General features: G+C 35.4%; 1 protein-coding gene across 1 annotated transcript in view; it reads right to left on the minus strand.

Moving 5' to 3' along the window:
• The window catches only part of LOC134854612 (annexin A7-like), a 36263-nt gene extending 14769 nt beyond the window's left edge, over positions 1-21494 (minus strand). The window contains exons 1-6 of the mRNA XM_063870987.1: positions 21320-21494; positions 13404-13485; positions 10674-10735; positions 10112-10258; positions 9147-9237; positions 6772-6911 (exon numbers count right to left, since the gene is read on the minus strand). Coding sequence (XP_063727057.1) covers positions 6772-6911; positions 9147-9237; positions 10112-10258; positions 10674-10735; positions 13404-13485; positions 21320-21334 — 537 coding nt within the window. The 5' untranslated portion in view covers positions 21335-21494. The remainder of the gene's footprint in view (positions 1-6771; positions 6912-9146; positions 9238-10111; positions 10259-10673; positions 10736-13403; positions 13486-21319) is intronic.
• Between the last annotated feature and the right edge of the window lie 1211 nt (positions 21495-22705).

The raw sequence follows: 22705 nt of genomic DNA on the forward strand, positions 1-22705 counted from the left end.
GCTTACTGGAGGTTTCAAGAGGTGTTAGCTTTGGATGTAAAGTTTTTATTTCATTCCATGTGGGAATGTTTATTATGTTTGATTCTGCTCCTGAATCAATTAAAAAATCTATTTCAAGGTCTGGTGGTTGAAATTCTTTATTTCTTGGGCTTTCTAAGAGAAATGGTATTGTCCAAATTTTTTCTTTGGGTTGTTCTTTTTGTATATTTTGATAAATGTGGTTTGTATTCAAGCATTTTGTTTTGGTGTTTTTATTGGTTTGATTTGTAGTGTTAATCTCATTTGTTTCTTGCGTTGTTGGTGTGGAATTTATGGGTGTAGTGTAATAATTTTGAAGAAATTCTGATTGATTTTCATATATATGTGATGGAAAGGGTTGTTCATATATGACAGATTCATAGTCATTTTCGACTTTTATCATATTGATAGCAAGAGTGTTTTCAGTATCACTTTCTGAATCTGATGATGTACAGTTTACTTGATTGAGTTGTAACGTATTAGTTACTGTGTCATCAATACCTGGGGGGTCTGATGTTGTTTCTGGGTTAGCTTGTACTTGATTGATTTGTCTTTGATGTTTAGGTGTACTGCTTCTGTGACGATTATTAGAGTTATTATAGTGATTATTATTTCGGTGTGGTGATTGGGAATAATTTCTATAACGATTATTATAACTTGGGTGTCGATTTTGTGAATTATTTCGCGATCTGTTTTGATAATTGCTGTTTGGTCTGTTATAGTTCGATCTATTATATGAGTTATTCCTTGATCGATTGTTCGGGTAATTCTGATTTCGGTTGTTTGAATAACTTCTATTTCGATTATAGGAGTAGTTTCTATTCCTATTGTATGATGAATTTCGTGATTGGTTGTTTGGATAGTAGTTATTTCTTGATTGGGAATTAGATCTAGAAACAAATCGTTGTGTATTTGAATTTGATCTGGAGTAGTTACTTCTACTATTTGGTCTATTGTAGTGATTTTGTGATGAATTTTGTGTATTTCTTCGTTCTGGTGATCGTCCTCTATAACTTGAGTTATATGGGGATTGATTTCTTGTATAACTTGTATTGTTCGGAAGTGGCTTTCCTGAACTGTTGTTGCTGTATACATTTTTGTTTGGTAGATTTTGATCTTTTTTCATGTATTGATAGAATGATTTATTTGGTTCTTTGTATTTTTGAGGTTTATTTTGACTATCTTGCTGTTTTTGTCTACATTCGGAAATACTATGTCCGTATCGTCGGCAATAATTACACCATTTTTTGAAAGATGGTTTGCCTTTAAAGTTCGGGTTCTTTTCGTAAATATTGAGTATTTCAGTGATTTTTTCAACGAGGTCTGTCTCTGATTCCTGTATATTATTAATATTAGTGGGAGTCGTTTCAATTCTGTTAACGTATTGTAATTTCAGATTTTCCGTTTCTTCTAGTTTCATCGTGATTTCTGCTTGTTCTAATTTGTCTACTAGTTTTCGAAAATCTAAATCGGGTTCTCGAATTGAAGAAGGATGGGATGCTCTCTTTTTTATTGCTATTTTCCTTAATTGTGGTGTTAAGGTCATCATTAAGATTTCTGTCATCTTTGTGTTTTTATAGTCATGTGTATTTAGTGAGTATGCTTTTCGAACTAGTGTTTCGATTCGTACTGCTATTTGCTTGATGGTTTCGTTTGGTAATCTGCGAATTTCATTACATAAAACTCTTTGTTGTTGTTTGTTTCTTTCGGAGTCAAACATTTTTGAAAATTCCTGTGTAAACCTTTTCCAGTTTGATTTTATTTCTAGAGGTAGTACTGAAAACCATTTTTGGGCTGCGCCATCTAAGGTTGTTTGTATTAACGCTGTGCGTCGATGTATCCAGTTTTGATGTAGTGGCGTGTTAATTGGTTCAGGTCCTATATTTAAAATCAAATTTGCTGTTACTGCATTTAAATAATCTTCTACAGAGTATTCAGGGTCTGTTCCTGTGAAAACCATTAAAGGTTTGTTTGATGTTATTGATGATCCACCCATAAGGTATGGATTCATTGTCATTTGTAATGATTCTGCTGCATTTGGCATTTGAGAAAAATTTGAAAGTTGGTTTCTTGTTATCTCATGTTGTTGGAGATAATATGGGAGTGGTATTTCATTTTGCATTTGTGATGCTTGATACGAGTGTGCAGTCATTGGATTTTGTTGTTGAATTGGTTGAAAAGATTGTGTATTAATTGGATTTTGTTGTTGAATTGGTTGTTGATGTTGTGCATCTATTGGTTGTGGAGAAAAATTTCTATGATTTGTACGTGTTCTCTGTATTCCTTGTCTACGATATTCTTGAGTATTTTGTGCAAATATATCTGGTTGTAAGAAATCATCATCTGAGGATAAATAATCCATTTGATAAGATGTCTGTTTTTTATTTTTATTTTGTTGAAAAAATGGGTAATTTTCACTGTGATCCCGTGGAGGATTTGTTTGGAAATTTGTTGAATTAGGTTGGGCCATTGGGTTATCCCAATTTCGAGATCTTGTATATTGGTTAAAATTTCTTTGTGGTTGATTATATGTTTTTGATGGATGTGTATAATTATAATTATGGTCTGCAAAGTTGTTTCTAGTGAATGTTTTGCGTGTTTTTGATGGTATTGTCATGGGTCTGTATGTTTGGTAATCCATATGGGAATATTTTGGAGCAACCGAAGGTTTAACGGTTGATTGTAAGGTTACCTGTGTTTGTGAAGGATTTGTATTTCTTGGTGTTGTTAAATTTGGGCGTATTGGTGAAATACTTTGTTGTGTAGTTGTTGTGTGTACAATTTCTTCATTTATGAAGTGTGATGGTGTCTGGATATCTTGTTGAGTAGGATTCCTATTTCCATTGAGGTTTTCGTTGTGTATGACTGTCGAGTTTAAACTATTATTTTGTGTATCGGGTAAAAATGTATTATAGTTTAATGGTGTTGCATCAATTGTTAATGGTATTACTCTTACATAATCTCTTATGTAAGATATTGTACCTATTGCTTGACTTGAGATTGATTGTGGAAAGCTTATAAATGCGGGATGAGACCATTCGGGGTCCCAAACATAATCTGATTGTTCTGTGATAGCTGTATCATCGTTCGAGTTTTGGGGTCTAAAATTTTTTCTTGCTTGTGCAATTAAATCAATATTGTGTGTGAAATAATCTATTATGAACCATGCCAAAATTTTTTGTAGATCGTGTTTTGTATGTTGTGAAACGTCGTCTTTCGTGAAATTTTCTTTAATGATGTTTAAATAACTAGAGAGTAGTGTGATTTCATGTCGTACTTTCAAATGTTTGGATGTTTCTGTCGATGAGACATTTGTTAGTGGGAGTTCATTTTCTAATATCGAAATATAACTATATATTATTGCGAAAACTTCATTGGTGAATATGGAGTTTGCTCTTTGTGAGTTATGGTATTGGATGCTTTTTATATATTCTGAAAAAACTTTTGAAAATTCTAAATCAAGATCGTCTGTTTGAATAGTATATGTTCTATTATTATGGTTTGGGGAGGTGAATTCTATAGAGTAGATTCCATACTGTTGTGTTATGTTGCATATATCTTTTAGATAGTGATCTATGATTTGTCTTTTGATTTTTACATCGGGGAACTCTGTTTTACATGGACTGATTCCGGGTTCAAATAAATTTACGAGTAAATTTTGACAAAATATGTGTTGTCCTCTATCAGTATCTGCGTCTACTATAAAAGGAAAGATTTCATCATCATCTGGAGTTTCGTCACCTGGGGTGTGTGTTGAACTCATTTTTCCGTTCGATGACTGTTAATATGTAATTATTAATGTGTCGAATTGGTTGATTCCAATTGTATAGATGTACTGGTTTGTGTTTGTACTGTTTTTTTATTCTTCTTTTTCCTCTTTGTGATGAATTTGAAGTTGTTTCTGAGTCAGAAAAATATAATTGATCGTGAAGTGGGTAATTTTTATCTATTGATTCTTTTAGTTTGTAAAGTTCGTCTAAACTGTTGGTTTCTGATTCTGAAAATGCGTTTCGATTTTTTGAAAATCTTTTTCGTGTTATTTGTCTTTGTTTAGTTATTATTTTCCTCTTTAGTGTTTGTCGTTTTGTGCGAATGTATCCAACTGTTTGTGTATGAGGTGTGATTACAAGGTCGTATTTTTTGTTATCTATTTCACAATTGTGTAAAATGATTGTTTGTTTATTTCCTAGGTTTTTAAATGACATAAGGTTTAGAATGACGGATGCAAAAAGTTGTTAAATGATTTCTATTTTCTTAAACTGTTAGTTCTTACGATTTTTTGGTTAGCTTAACCTGGGTCTTTTTGTTCAGGGTTGGAGAGAAAAGTATATCGATTCCGAAGAATGGTTTTTACTTTCTCGTGACTAGTATAAGCTAAGGTGTTAACTTACTTAATCTTACTTAGGGGTAGTGATTGTGTTCAAGGGTTGGAGAATAGTAAATCGATCCACAAGGTTCAGGTATAATTAGAACGCGAGTAGTTCGTTAGATACTATTTTAAACTTACTAAGTCTAAGATTTATCCTGGGTCTGGTAAGAGGGGGGGTCAAGTGAAGGATGAATAACCGAAGTTCTTCACTGTTTATCCTAATTTGAATGATTAGTTTTGTGTAAAAATTTCTATTAGTCCTGGGTTTTTAGAAAGGGTTGGGTAGTGAATCGACGTTTGAGGTCGTTAGACACTAATTAAGTGGGTGGGGGAGAACAAAGTTGTTCTGTTTGATCCAAGGATAAGCCTTGATGATCAAGTTTGAAATTTAATTAAGTAGAAAATGATTTAAGATCCAAGGATAAGCCTTGATGATCTGATTTTAAATTAAGTGACTTTAAGTTTTAATAAAGTTTTGAATGTGTGTAAAGGAAAGATTTAGTGTTTTGATGATGTTAGTTGGTTTATAATTGCTGTTATGTTTTAGGTGATGGAGCTGGAATCAACAGGATGATTGATGATTACTAACCATTTATTGTCATGCTACTAATTTTTATTTTTATTTTCCAATAAATATTTTTCAAACATGTTTTGTATATTACTGCAGAGTTTTAGGAAAACGATCTTAGATCTTTTTATCAATCGTTATTGTATAATATTAATTTTGTTTAGCGCCTGAAATGATGTTGAAGATTAACTTCAAGGTTTTATGTTTGCAAATGGAAATCTAAATTCATTGCAAGTAGTATTCGAAATATAAAAGTTTGTTCTGGCTTTTGCCGAACTATCATATAACTATACGGCAAGTTTCTACTTTGTCGTATGTCGTCTTTGGTTCGAGGTCTTCTTCCAATTCCGGGTAGTTCTATTATGGTTCGGAATATTGGCTCTGATCTATTGAGTCGGAGAGACATTTCAATTAAATTATTGTCGTATAACATTTTGTAAATGTTTTTGTCTAATTTCTAATCTATTTTTGGTTAATTCTAATCTAGTAAGGTCTTGTTCGAGACTTATGGTCGCACCAGATGAGTTATGACCGGGGTGTATAACTCATAGAGTAATTTCGGATAGGGTACACCGTCTGCTCGTCACGCTATCTTATTTTCGGCCGGATAGATTCGTGCAACTTCTTAGTCTAATACCGATCCTAATCTTACTCTTATACTATCTAGTCTCAGGTTGTTTAACTAGTCTCTGCTAGGCTCAATAGATCTAGGGTATACTGGTTTATTGCGGCTGCTGAAGTGCTCGGGAGAGTCCAACTAATTTCTAAGTTAAATTCAAATCTCTCTGGTGCTGAAATTACAAGTAACTTCAGCACTTACAAATAAGTGGGTTGTTAGTTAGATGGATCATGATTGGTTAATATTAAATACTTTACATTGGTAAAACATTTAATTTATCCAATCATAAAATATAGTTTAGATCAGGTTCCAAAATTGCCGAAAAATGCTTATAAAAAATAATTTCTCTATAGTGTTTGGAGAATGCTCAGAAAACCAATTTGATCTGGCCTAAAAATTGTCAACAAAAAACTTTGAAACGTTCTCTAAATACCCACTCTTAATGAAATCATATTTAGATTCACAGTTTGCGAGATAAACTCGTATATTTACATTTTCGGGTTGTGATGAGAAATCTTCCGAGCTTGTTTTTTTTGCTTGCAATGAATAAAAACTAAACTCCGATTAAAATAATAAGTTGCCTTACTTACTTCAACTTTACCCATTATTGAAGCAAAATAGTATTTGTTGAACGAATTGTTCAAAAGAAAAGATTGTCGAATTTCTGATAAGCTGATGGTACCACGTTCAGTTGCTCATTATGTCGTTATTTAAAACAAAATAAATGAAAAAAATCGGCAGGGACTGAAAACTGAGAAATAAGTTAAACAAATCAGGAGTATCGAAACTATTCATAAACCACTGAAGTTGGCTCGTTGCACTGAAAAAAGTGTCAGCTGCCTTGCTTGTCCAGATCAACGTCCTTAAAGAGGACTCGTATAATTCAGCAGAATAATTGCAGTTTTAGTGCAGCAGATTCTTTTTAGTACAATTCGACGTTGAGCCAGAATTTAGTTTTTAGTTCCTCTTTGTTGGCTAGCCTCTCATATAAAGAGTATATAATTCGTGGTCACAATCAAAAAATAGGATTGGAAGTCAAAAGAAGGCCTTGTAAACTATTACTAGTGGGGGCTTCCTATTGTGGCGAAGGTTTCGAATAGCTGAGAGCGTGTTCGTTGCTGGTTGAATCCAAAATCAATGCACCCGCTGCTGTTCATCCTCTAATCTTACCAAACCCCTTCTTTCGGCTATTCTTACCTGAGCGATGGCGGTGGCCTGCTCCTCTCCCAATTCTTCTCCTCTTTCGTCCCGCATGCCGGTACACATGCTCACCACTATCCTCTCAAAGTCCCCCGAAGTATCTCCCTTCATGTCCGCCACCAACTTCACTCCGTACCCTGCAACAACATTTTCTACCGTTTGTAACATATTTCCGCAAAGCACGAAAAAGGGACTGATAATAATTGAAGTTCCGATGACACAATGTTCGACAATTTTTCAGTAAATAGCTGGAAAAATATGAAAAAATTAGATAATTCAAATTTAGCTCGTATTGTTGTCCTTTCCATTGAGAATAAGAGTCGTATTAATAATTACTGTAGAATTTAGAATCCCATTTGCAATTACATTCATCTCAATTCCGAAAGAAACAAGGATCCTCAATTTGGTTTCGATGATACATCAATTTGCTTTATGTTCAACAGGAAAACTGAAAACACATGTAGTTTGAACAGAAAAAGAACATTAAAAGAACCCCAAAAGAACATTAAAAAATGGGAGAGCCAGGGAAGTATTTAAAACAGGTTAATGTTTTCTATACTCTTGTTGCATATAGACCGAAATCCAGGTCGAGTTCCGCATTTCATTTCCAGAATTCCACGACCACGTTTTGACATGTCCAGACTTCGTGAACAGAACCGTTCGCGACTTTCGCAACTTTATTTCCACAGACGAATCTTATTATTCCAACTCTTAAAGAAAATGACAATCTTTCGGCTCTGCTTGTTTTATTTTTCTGTAGACAAAGTTTGGTTTGTTTTAAATAACAATTTTTTTCTACAATCAGAAAGACATTGATCCCTGGGCTCAGAATAAAAAACTAGTTTATATTATTTACTAGTTTTATATTACCGCTTAGCATAAGCCGCGATTTAAACAGGCTCAAATTTGTTCCGAATTGAACAAACCTGAAAAACGTGAGCCGAAACAAATTTTGCGCTAATAAATGAGACAAGACTGCTCGTATCAAGCTGAAGCCATGAATGTTCCGAATGCCTTTTAAGGTCTATGGAGTAGTAATAACATGAAAAGATTAAATGTAATGAAAATTTTTTTTTTTTCAAATTTGAGAAATTTTTGTGAAAGTCATCCCCCGAAAAGCCTTATAAAATATAAATTGATAGATTTTGCCCCTAAAAAATCAATTATGGCAAATAAATTTCCTTCCAATTGGCCAAATAACTTTACAGAAAAACCTCACAGGTGAAATATCTTTTCACGTTTAAGCTCAAGTCAGCAACACATTTTTAATGATACAAAAAACTCCGTCAAAAATGGCTAGTTAAAAGGTCGAAATTTGTCTGAAGAAACAACCACCCCGAGCACAAATATTCCGTTACTTTTGTTACGAAAGGCGGAGCAAAAATGTTGAGTCTAGTAATATTTTAATAAAAGCCAACTGCTTGACTGTAACCAAGTTGAAGTTTTATAATTAGCCATTTACGCATTATTAGGAGAAAATTTATTGCGCTTTAGTTATCCCAATTTAATTTTAAGTCGTCAACAATCTTGCAATGTTATACTTCATGTGCGTTTTGCTTATTTATCCCCAATTTCGCTAAAGTTTCCCGTGTTGGGAAGATTTGTGCTCGGGGTGGGTTTTTTCTTCAGACAAATTTCGACTTTTTAACTAGCCAAATTTGACGGAACTTTTTTTATATCATTCAAAAAGTATTGTTGTTCTGAGCTTGATTTTGAAAAAAAATTTTACCTGTGATTCATTTTTGTAAAGTTATGGGGTTTTAAAGATTGCCATTTTGGCAAATTTGGGACAATTAACGCGCGATACAATTCGGAGATTAAGCGGAGATTTAATCTGTCTTAGAAATCGTTCCAAGTTGGTTGAAGGAAGCTTATTTGCAATAATTAATTTGTTACTAGGAGCGAAATGTATCGTTTTATAATTTATATGGCGTGTGGCAGGATGATTTTCCCAAAAAATCTCAAATTTTAATTTTTTTTTTCGTTTTATTTTTTCAAATTTAATTTTTTTTATTACTGCTCCATAGACCTTATCAAGCAATCGGAACACTCAAGATTTCGCCTAGATACGAGCAGTCTTGTTAAATATTTAGCGTTTTCAGCGGATAATGCTTTTTTTAATGTTTAATTTTCAGCTCAAAACACTAACAGCCATTTCGAACAATTTTTGCCTGAAGCCAATTTTTTTTGAAAATTTGGTCGACGAATGCTTTGTACCAAATTATCTGAAAAAAAAGAGTAAGATTTTACGACTGTCATAATGCACGCATTTTCTGTCCAGAATTTCTTAATGTTCACAATGTTTTGAAGTTTCCAATTTTAGAATTGATGATTGTTGAACATTTTGTTATGGATAGATTGGTGGAACTCACGTTTTTTGTAGAGCCTTTTGATGAGTTCGATCTCCCCATTGTCCCGTGTGCATAGAATTTCCACAATTGCATCCTCGTCAGTTCCAGCACCCTAACAAGAAACAAAATCTTATAGGTTTGAAAAATACTCCATGGACATTCATTTTACGTCAGTACTTAAAATGATGGGAATGGGTATCAGAACGCAAAGTGTTACGAACTTAGTACCCATCTACGAACCATTTTGAGCTGTGTCGTGACGCCGTCTTCGGCACTTTGTTAGTCTACGTATTTTACATTTATCTCCAGAAAAACCAAAAATGAAGGAGTGGATATTCAAATGTTAGCACTTGCATTTGATATTGCCAGTACAAAACATATATTTTATGAAAATTTTTAAAAACAAAAACTTTTCGAGACCAGTTAAGAGGCAGTTGAAACATTCAGAGCTCTGCCCTCATCTACGAGCAGTCTTGTTTCTTTCTATAGCAAAAGTTAAGGCCTGCTGTGCTTTTTGCTAATAACCTAGGCTTTTTCATAAACAGAGCTCGCGTTTCTGTAATGGCAAGCACACAACACGTATCAGCCCGAATATGAGAATAAAACCTCTATCAATAAGGGAAAACCAGCAACAAGTTTTGGATCTACTTAACAATCTTCACCCTATGATACCTACTTAAGAATCTCGACCGCTATAAATGAATACAGTAAATTAGCACTGAGCTTTCTATTGAGAATTCTAAGTTTGCTGCATTCTGATTGGTCAAAAAATTGTCCATTTGATCTTCTTAACAATCTACCCCCCCCCCCCCCCACCCTTTCTTGAAAGGGGTGGAGATTGTTAAGTAGATCCCAAGTTTTTATGATTTGCATGAAATCTGCTGGTGCATTAAAAGTAGGACCATGTCTATCAAATAATTCAAAGAACAAATTTTTCACTGAGACAAAATTTATATGACCCAATTTATAGACAGTGCGTTAATTACATCGACGGCTTCCTTGAGGTTGACCACATCCTGTTCTATGTTTGACATGAATAGAGCGAGAGACAGCTTCTCAAAGTAGCCACTCAGGTCCCCCTTCAGATCGTCTATGAGCAGTCTCCCGTACAGCTGCTGGTACACCTTCTCCACCTGTGTAAATTTAAAACAATTGACCTCTTTACTTGTCGGATAACTGAACATTTGTTGGAATGCAAATCTTGCAAGATTACTGCAAGAGAGCTTGCGTAGGAAATTGATGCTTAAGATTGTGCTTATTTCTTGCTAAATTCTTACAAGATTTGCCTTAATCTTGATTGCAAGATTTGCATTCGATTCCATTCGCAAGAACTATGCAAGATTTGCGTTCCATTCCATTCGCAAGAACTATGCAAGATTTGCATTCCATATATACCAAGTATGACCTCAAAAAATGTAAACCCTTATGAACCTCTTTTCGATATGATCAAATGTCCTAGAAACCATTAAATGTGGCTCCATGTTAACGGCGGTTCAGTTCATTTGAAACCAGTGGAAGTGAATGAAATGTAAAATATTTGACCGAGACCTTCTTCAGTTGTCCATAGGAACGAGCACAGATGATGGAGATGATGAGGTCCTCGTCAGTGCCTGGGAACAAAATGAACAAAGAAGGTTACCACTATAAAAAGGCCAATAGATGAGGATAGTAGTGGTAAAGTGTCTCTGAGTGGAAAAACTGTTGTTGGAGTTATAATGCTATTATGGGTCGGTTGTTCGCCCTTATGGTCACTCATCCATAAAAGCTGATACTAAATGAGACTTTTTTAAAATCAAGTTAGACGTCTAAACGATCTTGACCGGTTTACATGGAGGGGGTGTAAAGTTTTTTTCTTTTTTTTTCAGGTATTTGACATCTTGGCCGCGCAAAAGGTCCGGCCTTTGTACCGATGAGAAGGAACAATTTATGAATCATTTGGACCCTTAAATCGCAAAAGGCAACTCTAAAAGCTTTCGAAAAGCAACCAATTTCAAATTGATGACATCTTACATGAATTGGCACTACTTAGATAAACCCAGGCCTCAAATATTATCTAATCTGGGTTTCCAATAGGTCGCTATTAAACAAAAATGAGGTAGTGATTGTTTTTGAATATTTCTATTTATCCCCCTTAAATAGTAAACCCCACTAGACACACCAAACTGTGATTTTTGTTTCCACCATTGAAAATGGGAAGGAAATTAGTCTTCGGGTGTGTTTGAATTATTTTCTTATTTTTGTTCACGCAAAATCAGGTACCACAAATAATCATCGGAATGGGTTGCATGATATTCATATTAAAGCCCTAGGAAGACCTAAGAGAAATTCCCAAAAAATTATCACCGTTAACTTATCACGAAAAACAGGTTGAACTTCTATTCTATTATCGAGCAAATAAAGCGAAGATTATAGGCTTATAATGTTAAACTTCAAGCGCGGATCTAGGAATTTCTGGAGTGGAAGATGCAGATTTTCAAAAAAAGTTTTGAAATTTTTCTGCACATTTTTTTTAGGTCGAACAAATTGATTTTCTGAGGTCTCTTAAACAAATTTTCTGCACCGCGGGCAACTTTTTTAAAAAACAGGGCAAAAACGGCGTTTATGGGCACTTTTTGAAAAATCGCGTTTTTTCGGCGCGCGCTCCCCCCTCGAAGTTAGTATATATTGGTGCCGTTAGAAAAAATTGAAAATTAGTCATCCAAAATGGATATCTCAAAATAGTACAAAGAGGGGACCCTTTGGTTCGGCAGGGGGCCAAATCTCTGAGAGAGAAAGCGTCCGCAACCCTTCCCCCCTTATAAATTAAACTAAGCCGCGAAGACTTACCCGCACCGGAGTTCCATGGATAATAATCGATTATATTGAATTTTCGTGATCTGTCTCAATAAATTTTGATAATAATCGATTATAATCAAATTAAAATGGATTGTACTGAAACTATTTATCTAATCATTAAAATCCGAATATAATGAAAGAAAATGATACTTGTTTTCGAGGCAAAATAATCCATTATGATCAATTTTAATCGATTGTAAAGGATCTTTTCGAAACGTAAGTCATGAAAAATACAATTTTTTTTTTCAAATTTAATGCATTTCCTGTTTAGTGCAGTTGCTACATATTAGGTTTTTAGGCTTCATAAAACGTTGCTTTTCAATTTTAAACCCCGTTTACCCTTTCCCTAATTACCCCCCCCCCCCATTTTCCTGCCTCTTTACAAACCTCCCCCTCCCGTTAAGCCCCTCCCCCCGTAATTCGAGTAGGTTTAGATTGCGAATAGGCCGTGAGTAACGCAAAAATGTTACAAGTTTTGCAAATGATTTGGCAAAAAATGTATAGATTATAATCCGTTATAATCCATTATAATGGCTTTTGAATGGATTATAATCCATTATCCATTATAATGGATTTTAATGGATTGTGTTTTTACGAAAATAATCGATTATAATGACAATATAATCGATTAAGTGGTCTAAATTTGACACAATAATGGGTTATAATGACAACAATTTAGACACCATTTTTCCATTATAATCGATTATTATCCATGGAACTCCAGTGCGGATAGTTTACTTCAGTGAAATTAGTTTTCGAAAATATTTTGTCGGGTTTTTGGGAATTAAAATTACAATTAATCAAAAAATCATTGTCATAAATTTAAAAATTTGATTAATTTTTCAAACTTTAAACCTAATTTACAATTATTATCAAAATTCTAGGCTTTCGTTTAGGTCCTATTCTTAACACCAACAAAATACGTCAGTGGAAAAAATTTCGTTGTGAATTTTTTATTGTACTCGGAATTTTCTGAGCTACTTGTGCAGCATTCGGCTATACTTGTATATTACTACAGGGGCGGATCTAGGATTTTCGCGAGGGGGGGGGGGACGGATTTTCAAAAAAATTTCGAAAATTTTGTCGACCTTTTTTTAGGTCGACCGAATTGATTTTTCCAGCTCTCCTTGCGCACATTTTAGCCTAAATTTCTGCGCCGCAGGCAGAATTTTGAAAAAACTGTCCAAAAAAGGCGTTTTTGGCACTTTTTGGAAAATTTTGACCAAAAAATTGCGTTTGACCAAATGGATTTCTTAAAAAGCACCAAAGGGGGGACCTTTTGGGTCGGCAAGGGGTCGAATCCCTGAGGGAAGGCGCCCGAACCGCTCCCCCCCCCCCCCCCACTCCCCCTTAAATCCGCCCCTGTATTATTATATATTTTGCAGGGGGCTTTATTGGCGAAAGCCCATGTTTCTTGCTTCATTAACCGGAAGAAGAACTGACCTGCTCCCTTCATGGCACAGTAGAGCGCGATAGCATCCACTTCTGCGTTAAAGTCTTCCCGGTCAACCACAGAAGGAACAGGCTAAAAAAATGGATATACTATTTCAAAAATTTTGTTTCTATGTTGGTTTTTCATTTAGTTTTTGTTTATTATTATACGATGTTGAAAGCGTAAACAGAAGTTATTTTTGAGTGGAAAACTCCGCATTCAAAATCATTCCAATCTGAATTGAGGCAAGCTGGTTGGTCATATTAATTTCCGGATTAAGTTAACATCCCCCTTAATAGACCAAGTTAAGATCTTCGTCCTCAAAATTTAGTCCGAAATAACAGCGCTGAGCAGTTTCGTTCCAGTGTGTAAAATGATCGGTTCTGATTGTTTGAAAATTCCAGCTTAACTTCATGCATATCACACAAAAGGAATGATAAATTGGTCCTAACTATTTGATACTGGCTGTTGGGGAGAAAACAATTCAAAACTTTTAGCTTGTCAAATTTTTCCTTGTCAAAACAATTTTCGACGCCAGTTAGGGCATTTGGACCATTAAAGGATTTGCGCTGATAAGAGTGGCCTTTTTGATGCAATTTTATGACGGTTATTATCAAATCCTCCCTTAACGAATTCTTTATGTAATTTGAGTTCTGGGTAACAATATCTTTAAGGAATGTAGGCAGCAATATCTTCAAGCAATTATCTGTCAGCAACCCTTAAGCACTTTTCAAAATTCCTGAAGTAAAAAATCGAAAATTTACTGAATAAAAAACCCATGCAAAAAGACTCAGTTTTCTTCGAAAAAAGGCAGCATAGAGTATTAACACGACTGATAAGGGTGGCGTCCCTTATGCTTGAAGGACCGAATGCTTGAAATTAATTAGCTTACTTTCAGCCAATCAGAATTGAGTATTCAAAATCTCAAAGTAAATCGCAAAAATCTCAAAGTAAAAAAGTAAATTCAGGCCATCAGTGTTAACATTGACCGATTAGATAATAAGCAGATGAGTTTTCAAGACTGAAAAATTCTTATGATTTTGGCCTCATTAATCTTGATGATTATCTGAATAGTTTTGCGATTGTAACCCGCAATTTGTAATAATTTTGATTATTTTCCACTGATTTAATACGTTTTCTGTTAATATTGACTTCGATATTGTGAGAAAGGCATTTAGACAATAGACACGCTTAACGATTTTTTATTGGTTGAAACTTTTCAAGCATTTGGTCATTCAAGCATGGGAACCCTCCCCACTGATGAGGGGTGCCGGATATCAAGCCGACGAGACTTAAAGCCGAAATGTAATATTAGGGACTTCAAGCCGAATAATTCCTTATAAAGTCGTGAAATATGAATAATTTGAAAATTTTTTTGAAGAATTTCTGAACTTCATGATATTTCTTCACTAGTTATTGGCGTTTGCATATAAATTAAGCCTCCAAATGATGTTTCGGAAAGTTGAAAAGTAAAACATGGTTGAAGGCATTTTTCATGTTTATAATTTATGCATTTCAAAAACCGGCTGATGTCATTAACGGATGCCAATCACAAGTGGTGCATTGTCATGAATAACGCTTATTATGGACCAAACTTGTCAAAATTTTAGAAAAGCAACGTTTCACAGATGATAAAATAGCGTTTTGGGGTGCTTGTAAATTTTAATTTCGGCTTGAAGTCCCTTCGGCTTGAAGTCCCGTCGGTTTGTTGTCCTAGACCCACTGATGAGTGGCTTGTTTAAAATTAAAAGTAAGAACTTGCTCAAAATAGCTCTTTCGAAACCCAATAACGTTGCGAGAAATAGCCAAAACTGTGGAGGCGGAGTAATAAGCAGAATGGTCCTTGTGCAGAATGGCTCCAAGAGCAGAAAGCAGAAAAATAATGAGTTATATTGGTTTATACGGGCTAGTTAAAATAATTATTAGAATCGTCAAAAATTACCTAGAAATCGAATAACTTATGCAAGAATTGACTAATTTCATTACGTTTTTTATTAAAGTTTTCTAAAAAAAATTGTTGATTAAATGATTCAAATTATGCATAAAATGTTCATTGCTTTGGTATTATTGACAATTCTGATAATAATTCACAGATTAGCTAATAAAAATTGATACTTTTCTGTTTTTCTGCTCCTGGACCCATTCTGCTCTTAGATCATTTTGCTTATTGACTGGCCACCCAAAATTGTGATATCGTTTTAAATTATCATAAAATTTCAGGCTGTATAAAAAATCCGTTAAAAATTGTAATTAAAGAGACGAAAACTGTCTCGAGAAAACGACAATTGTAGCAAAACCAATCCATCACTTTTGTTCAAACCGGGACAAAAAAGATACGTTTTGGTGTAATAGAGAGTTAAATAACTGAAAAATGGGGATAGATTGAATAACTGAGGAACTGTTAGATTCAACATTTTCGCGACAGACTACGTTCAAAGTCAACCAATGTAAATGATCCCAAAAAACTCGAGGATATGCCTTAAAACAAAATTCTTCCGGAGTCGTTTTGCTTAAACCAGTCTAAATAGTGCCAAAAATGCGGTTATTGGTCAGCTTTTGCTGGGTTCTGACCAGGGGTGGATCTAGAATTCTCCCGAAGGGGGGGCCGATTTTCAAAAAATTTTCAAAAAAAATTTTGACGACCTTTTTTTAGAATTTAATTTTTTTAAAAGAGGTCAAAAAAGCCGTTTTTGGGCACTTTTTGGAAATTTTAGGGTCAATCGGCCAAAAATGGATTTCTTAAAAAGTACCAAAGAGGAGACCCTTTGGGTCAGCAGGGGGTCGAATCCCTGAAGGAAAGCGTCCGCATCCCCCCCCCTAAATCCACCCCTGGTTCTGACCGATAACTGCTTTGTTTTCGCGCACGCTTACTCCTCAAACTGATTTTTTTATTGGCAACAAAAGTGCTCTTCGAAAAATTTTGGGTTGGTCGATCAAAACAGTTGTGTTAATAAGAACCAAGAGGGTACCCTTTCGATGGTGAGGAGTCAAAGAAGGGATAACAATTAAATACGTTTTTTTTTCATTTTCTTCAACTTCGGGAAATCTAGTCATCATGGGCGGGGGTCGCCTTTACTTTGAATTTAAACTGTCGACAAGGTTGTCATTAATAAACAAACAAGGAACGCCGGTTGCTGTACTAGTAGAGAACAAAATTTCTATAAATAAGAAATTTTCTCTGAAATAAAAAAACTCTATATAAAGTTAAGAAATCGGAAAAAAGTTCCAAAGCATTATGTTTTTATCCAGGGGCGTATCTAGGATTTTATTGGATTTTATTGGGCAGATATTCAAAAAGTTACAAAAATTTAACGAAATTTTTCTGGGTCGACTAAATTAATTTTCTGAGCTCTCCCATAGCACTAAAAATACCTTATTTCTGCCAAATTTTCTGCGCCGCAGAAAAAAATACACAAAGCAAAAGGGCGTTTTTAGGCCTTTATTGGAAAATTTTGACCAAAAAATTGTGTTTTTTCGGCGCGCGTTCTCTTCCTTTAATATAATAAATGTTGGTGTCAAAGGCGCCTTTTGAAAAATTTTAGGGTCCGTCAGCCAAAATGTACTTCTCAAAATAGTACCGAGGGGGTCGGCAGGGGGTCAAATTTTTGAGAGAGGAGGCGTCCGCCCGCCCTCTCCACTAAATCCGCCCCTATTTTATCTTAGTTTTCTGTAAATTTTTTTAGTATGAAGTATGTGAGTTATGACACAATGTAAGAATCAGGTGATGAAAAAGTGGATCCGATAAAAGTGGATTCGAAGAACAGTTAAATATGTGCTTGTGGAATCCAGTGACAGAAGGCAAAAATGGCAGCGTAATCCACTGACAAACAGTGAAGCCCATCGACAAAAAGCTTAAATTGACCGCAGAATCCACTGACAAATGTTGGAATCCAGCGACAATCAATGCAATCCACTTCAACGACCAAAACACATTTGTCTGCGGAACCCACTGACAAAAAATTACTTCGGCCTTTTGTGTAGGGATTACTTGATTGTGGAATCCACTGACAAAAGTTTTTAAAACACGTAAAAGATGTGTCCGTGGAATCCAGACGCGTGAAAGCACAAAACAAGCTTAGTTATAAAACTGAGTTTGGCGTCGCAATTTCGGTAAAATCCTTTAAAAACGAGATATTCAAAATAGGAAACAATTGAATCACCACTAGCTTGAACATCATCGAATTGGTCCGAAAATTACATTTGTTTGATGTTTTTTTTGTAATTCGAATTACAGCTGAAAAAAAAGTTTTTTTTTTGGAAGTTCATTGAAAAGAACACAACCTACCTCATAGTTCATTCTCCCGCTGCGTGAAGTGCTCGGAAGGAGAAAAAATTCAAATAAAATTAAACTCAAGTTGGTGTTTCATAAACTCACATTTCGGCCAGCTGGGCTAGAATCTCCTTTTTTTGATTGATCAACTTTAGTTTTTGCACATGCCCAGTCTGATAAAATACTTATCAGTTGTTCAACACAATAGCATCTCCCTTCAGACATGTCCTGGATTTATAATTTGTTTACCAAAAAATATCGTCCACAGAAATCGGAATAAGTTTTTATCTGTCTGATCAACAATATCAAGCAGCTCAATTCGTTTCATGAAAATGCTAAATTGCCCCAAAAACCAGAATAGATTATTTACTTTATTTGTAATGATCGGATTTTAAACGTTAGAATCGCATAGAATCATGGACTCAATAAGATGATAAGAATGGCTCTAATCAGCAAACAGGCCTATCATTCACACCAGTGCAGATGTTTGATTTCTATTTGATCGTCCTATAATACGATATAACAATTTAAAAAAATGTAGACTATCGTAAGACTCAAACTCCGGTCGAGGTTGTGGTTTTATGATCAGGTTGTCGCCGCCAAACTTTGGTATTTCCAGACTTTGCGGACGGAGGCAATGTGTCCGCGACCGGCGCGACCAAAGGGAAACTAACCGCGACCGGCGCGACCAAAGGAAAGTTGACCGCGACAGGCGCGACCGAAGAAAATTTAACATAAATCGGGGAAAAACGACTGGAGAAAAACGTTGAAAATTTTGAAAAACAGGCCAGAAAACGCGTTTTTAAGCATTTTTGGAAAAGTTTGAGCAACAAAACTGCGTTTTTTGGCGCGCGCTCCCCCCTCAAAGTAAGTATATATTGGCGCCAAAGACGACTTTAGAAAATTTTAGGGTCTGTCAACAATTATGGATATCTCAAAATACTACAAAGGGGGACCCTTTGGGTCGGCAGGGGGTCGAATCACTGGGAAAGGCATCCCCCCCTAAACCCGCCCCTGTATGTTTGCATGTATACTATAAAAAATTAATTTTTAGAATCCGTTTTTTACAGTCATTAATTTGACAGAAGCTGCAATCAGTGGCGGAACTAAGGTTTATCTGCAACTCTTAGAGATTCGCGTTTGAAATTTTGACATATACTGAATGAAACTGTGTATTATAAAATAATCGAATAAAAAACCATGAAAAATTGTTCTCGAGCCGTCGCTTACACATTTATAAATTGTCAGAGAGGCGTTCTTAGTGCCAAAAAATCTCCGTAATCAGCAAAAGCAGTTTGATAGTTTTGATTTGAAAGTTTTCATTGGGCGCTAAAAACCTCAGCTAGGCCCTCATCTAGGTTTTATTTCACCTTAAAAAGAATATTGTTAAACTCAGGGACAGGTTTTGACTGAAAGTTCACCAATCATTTAGTAAAATGCCAAAATCTGAATCAATCTTTATCTGGTAGCTGAGTAGATTTTTCTATTTTCTGTTTTTTGTAAAAAGAAACCTACACAAGACGTTTCACGGCGGAGTTCTGAATGTTCCAACTGCGTTCTAAGTTCTATGGAGCAGTAAAAACATGAAAAAAGTAAAAATCAAAAAAAAATGTATTGCTTCTTTAATTTGAGATTTTTTTTGTTAAAACCATCTCCCCATACGCCAAATAAAAACCAAAGTGATAGACTGGGCTCCTAGTAACAAATTAATTGACGCAAATAAGCTTCTTTCAACAGATTGGGAACGATTTCTAAAACTGATTAAATCCGCGCTTACGCGTTAATAGCGCAATATATATCGCGCGTCAATTGTGCCAAAAACCTCATTTCAATTAAGTTTAAGCTTTAGACAGAAATACCTTTTGAATGCTATTCAAAACTTCCGTCAAAAAGGGCAAGTTCACAAAAAGTCAAAATTTGTCTGAAGAAAAAACCAGTCCGAGCACAACTACTCCGTTACTTTCCTTACGAAAGTCGGAACAACAAATATTCCGTTACTTTCGTTACAAAAATTGGAACTGTAAGGGCCTAGATTAGTTTCGAAGCTTCCCAATTAATACCTCTAAACCAAACTGCTAAACTTTATCCGTTGCTTACAAAGATGTTTGGCACTAAAAACTACTCTTTGACGCCATCTAAACTAAATGTCCAAGCGACGCATTGAAAAAAACTTACAACTTATTATGGTTTTTTCATCGGTTAATTTGTTATAATAAGTTTTGTTCAATTCATCAATTAAACTTTTAAACTTGCAATTTCTATGCCCAGTCACTGTAAAAAAATCGTTACCTCCATCACGTATTGTTCTGACTTTTGTAACAAAAGTAACGGAATATTTGTGCTCGGGGTGGCTTTTTCTTCTTCAGACAAATATCGATTTTTAACTAGCCATTTTTGACGAATTTGTTTTTTTTATCATTCAAAAGGTATTTTGGTCCTTAGCTTAAATTTGAAAAAATGTTTCACCTGTGATCATTGCTTGTAAAGTTACGGGGATTTAAAGATTGCTGTTTTTGACAAATGATACATTTTGCGCTATTAACGCGTAAGCGGAGATTTAATCCCTCTTAGAAATTGTTCCAAATTGGTTGCAGGAAGCATATTTGCCATAATTGATTTGTTACTAGGAGCGAACTTTATCACTTTGTACTTTATACGTCGTGTGGGGGATGATGTATAGGACTCTTAACAAAGTTTAGAGCCGACAGCAAATTGGCGAAGTTAAGACGAGAAAAAACAAAATGGCTCAAGGATAGTCTGCTCAGAGGTCTTTGACCAATGGAACAGTTTTTGGCATTTACACGACACCTTTTTTCTTGCGTATATGGGAATGATTCGGGGCTAACATTATGCGCAAAAGTTCCCAACCAATCAATGCCTTTTAAACTGTCCAAAGAAGGTGATTGATTTTTTTTGCATATGAATCAAGGGAGGGTCTAAGATTTTCTCGAGGGAGATCTTTAAAAAAATCAAAATTTTTGTAACCCATTTTATCAGGTCGAAGACTTTGATTTTCTGAGCGCTCATAGAACATTATAAAGACTCTAATGCGACCAAATTTTCTGGGCCGCAGGCAAACTTTGGAAAAAACGGGTCGAAAAAACCGTTTCTGGGCACTTTTTAGAAAAATTTAGCCAAAAAACTGCGTTTTTGGCGCGCGCTTCCCTTTAAAGTATATTTTGACGCCTATGGCGCCTTTAGAAAAACTTAACTGTCGGTTAGCCGAAAATGGATGCCATAAAATGATACCAGAGGGGATACCCTTTGGTTGGCGAGGGGTCAAATCCCTGAAAAAAGAGGCGGCGTACTATGAAACCTCTAAAAGAGGAAGGCGCGTACAATGAATGGCGTCTAAAGGGCCAATGAATATCCACCTATCACCAATCCACGAGCAAATTGTGGGGAAAGCCGGCTGGTAAGGGTGATTTAGGGGCATCGAACGCCTTTTTTAAAAGAAATTAGACTCCCTTCGCCATCTAAAGGGCCCCCCTTTGTTACTCTTTTACGAAATTCATTGCTGGCAAAACATGGTCTTTATAGTGTTTTGGGAGCGCTCGTAAAATGAGTTTGGTCGAATTCAAAAAAGTCAGAGAACCACCCCTACACCAATCTATGACTACGCAAGCGGGTGAAAGTATAAAGAAAAATTGAACTTACATCTCTAGCGGCCATGTCTTGTTTTTTTTTCAAATCTGCGAAAATAAAGTAGTGAACGTTTGATCAATTATCAAAGTACTTTTTGGAGCTGGCACGAATTCGGCAAATGCTTCGTAACTCAATTTGTGGTGAGACTTGATCTGCAAGCACACATTCAACTTTACACGTAACCGTATGGTGTTTGCACTGTTTGACACGTAAATTATGGCCGTAAAAATTAACCACCAAGCGAGCTATAACAATTAACGGTGGTTTGTTTGAACATTTACATAAAGAAAAGGCGTTTTAGTTTAAATTTAGCGAGCTGGTATATCAGGAGTCCCAGGTATCCTGACAGAAGCAGGACCAACAAGTAGAGACACCCCTATGTCAAGATAACTCTTTTTAGACAGTTTGAGATTGAAGTGTTTGAGTTTGACAAAAGCGACTGTACATCAATGATGGATGATTCATGCTTAGTTCTTTTTATTTCTTTCTGTAAAAGGTAAATAGGCGTTCAACTGATAGTGTTGCGATGCGTAATTGAGTATCATGGTTATTGGAAGAGGTTTCCGGTTCACCTCCCAGAAAAAGTTTTTTTGTCCACATATCAGACGCTTTTTTTCCTCAGGGATTCGACCCCCTGCCGACTTGAAGGGTCCCCTCTTTGTCTATTTTGAGATATATATAGGCGCCAATATATACTAATTTTAGAGGGGGGAGCGCGCGCCGAAAAAACGCGATTTTTTTATCAAGGCGTTCATAATCCTATGAACGCCTTTTTTGGCCTGTTTTTTTTTGACAATTTTTTGAAAATCCGCCCCCCCCCTCGAGAACCCCCTCGAGAAAACCCGACCCTAGTTAGATGGACAGAAACTTATCTCTACATAGCCCACCATATTGATTTTCAGAAGAACAAATTGAACCGCGTCATCAAGATCTTTTTCTCGCATAAGATGTCAACTAACTAGTGAGGGACACTTTTTGTGAGTTGGAGGATCGATTTCAGTATTGTTTATCGTCTACCTCCGTCAAAATTTTTGTCAAAAAAATTGCATTTCAACAGGGAGTCCACAGAAATGACGTGGTAACGATTACTCAAAACTTGCATCGAGGTTCCACATTCAAACTGAATTATATTGAATTTTCGCTGAGTAACAGGTTGCTACGATGACCGAATATCGTGACAAATTGAGACAGTGAAATGGATGACATGGTTCAATATTATCAATTATTTTTGTAACCAATTAATTGATTGATCAATTGATCGATTATGAAATTTCGAAACACAATTTTTTTGAACTTTCATTAATGGAAAAAATGCTTATCATACAATTTCTAAGTATGGAAAAAATGCTTATCATACAATTTCAGAAAACGGAAAAAATGCTTATTTTGCTATTTTCA

This window comes from Symsagittifera roscoffensis, chromosome 1, assembly GCF_963678635.1.
Source record: "Symsagittifera roscoffensis chromosome 1, txSymRosc1.1, whole genome shotgun sequence".
In the NCBI taxonomy this organism is placed as follows: Eukaryota; Metazoa; Xenacoelomorpha; order Acoela; family Convolutidae; genus Symsagittifera; species Symsagittifera roscoffensis.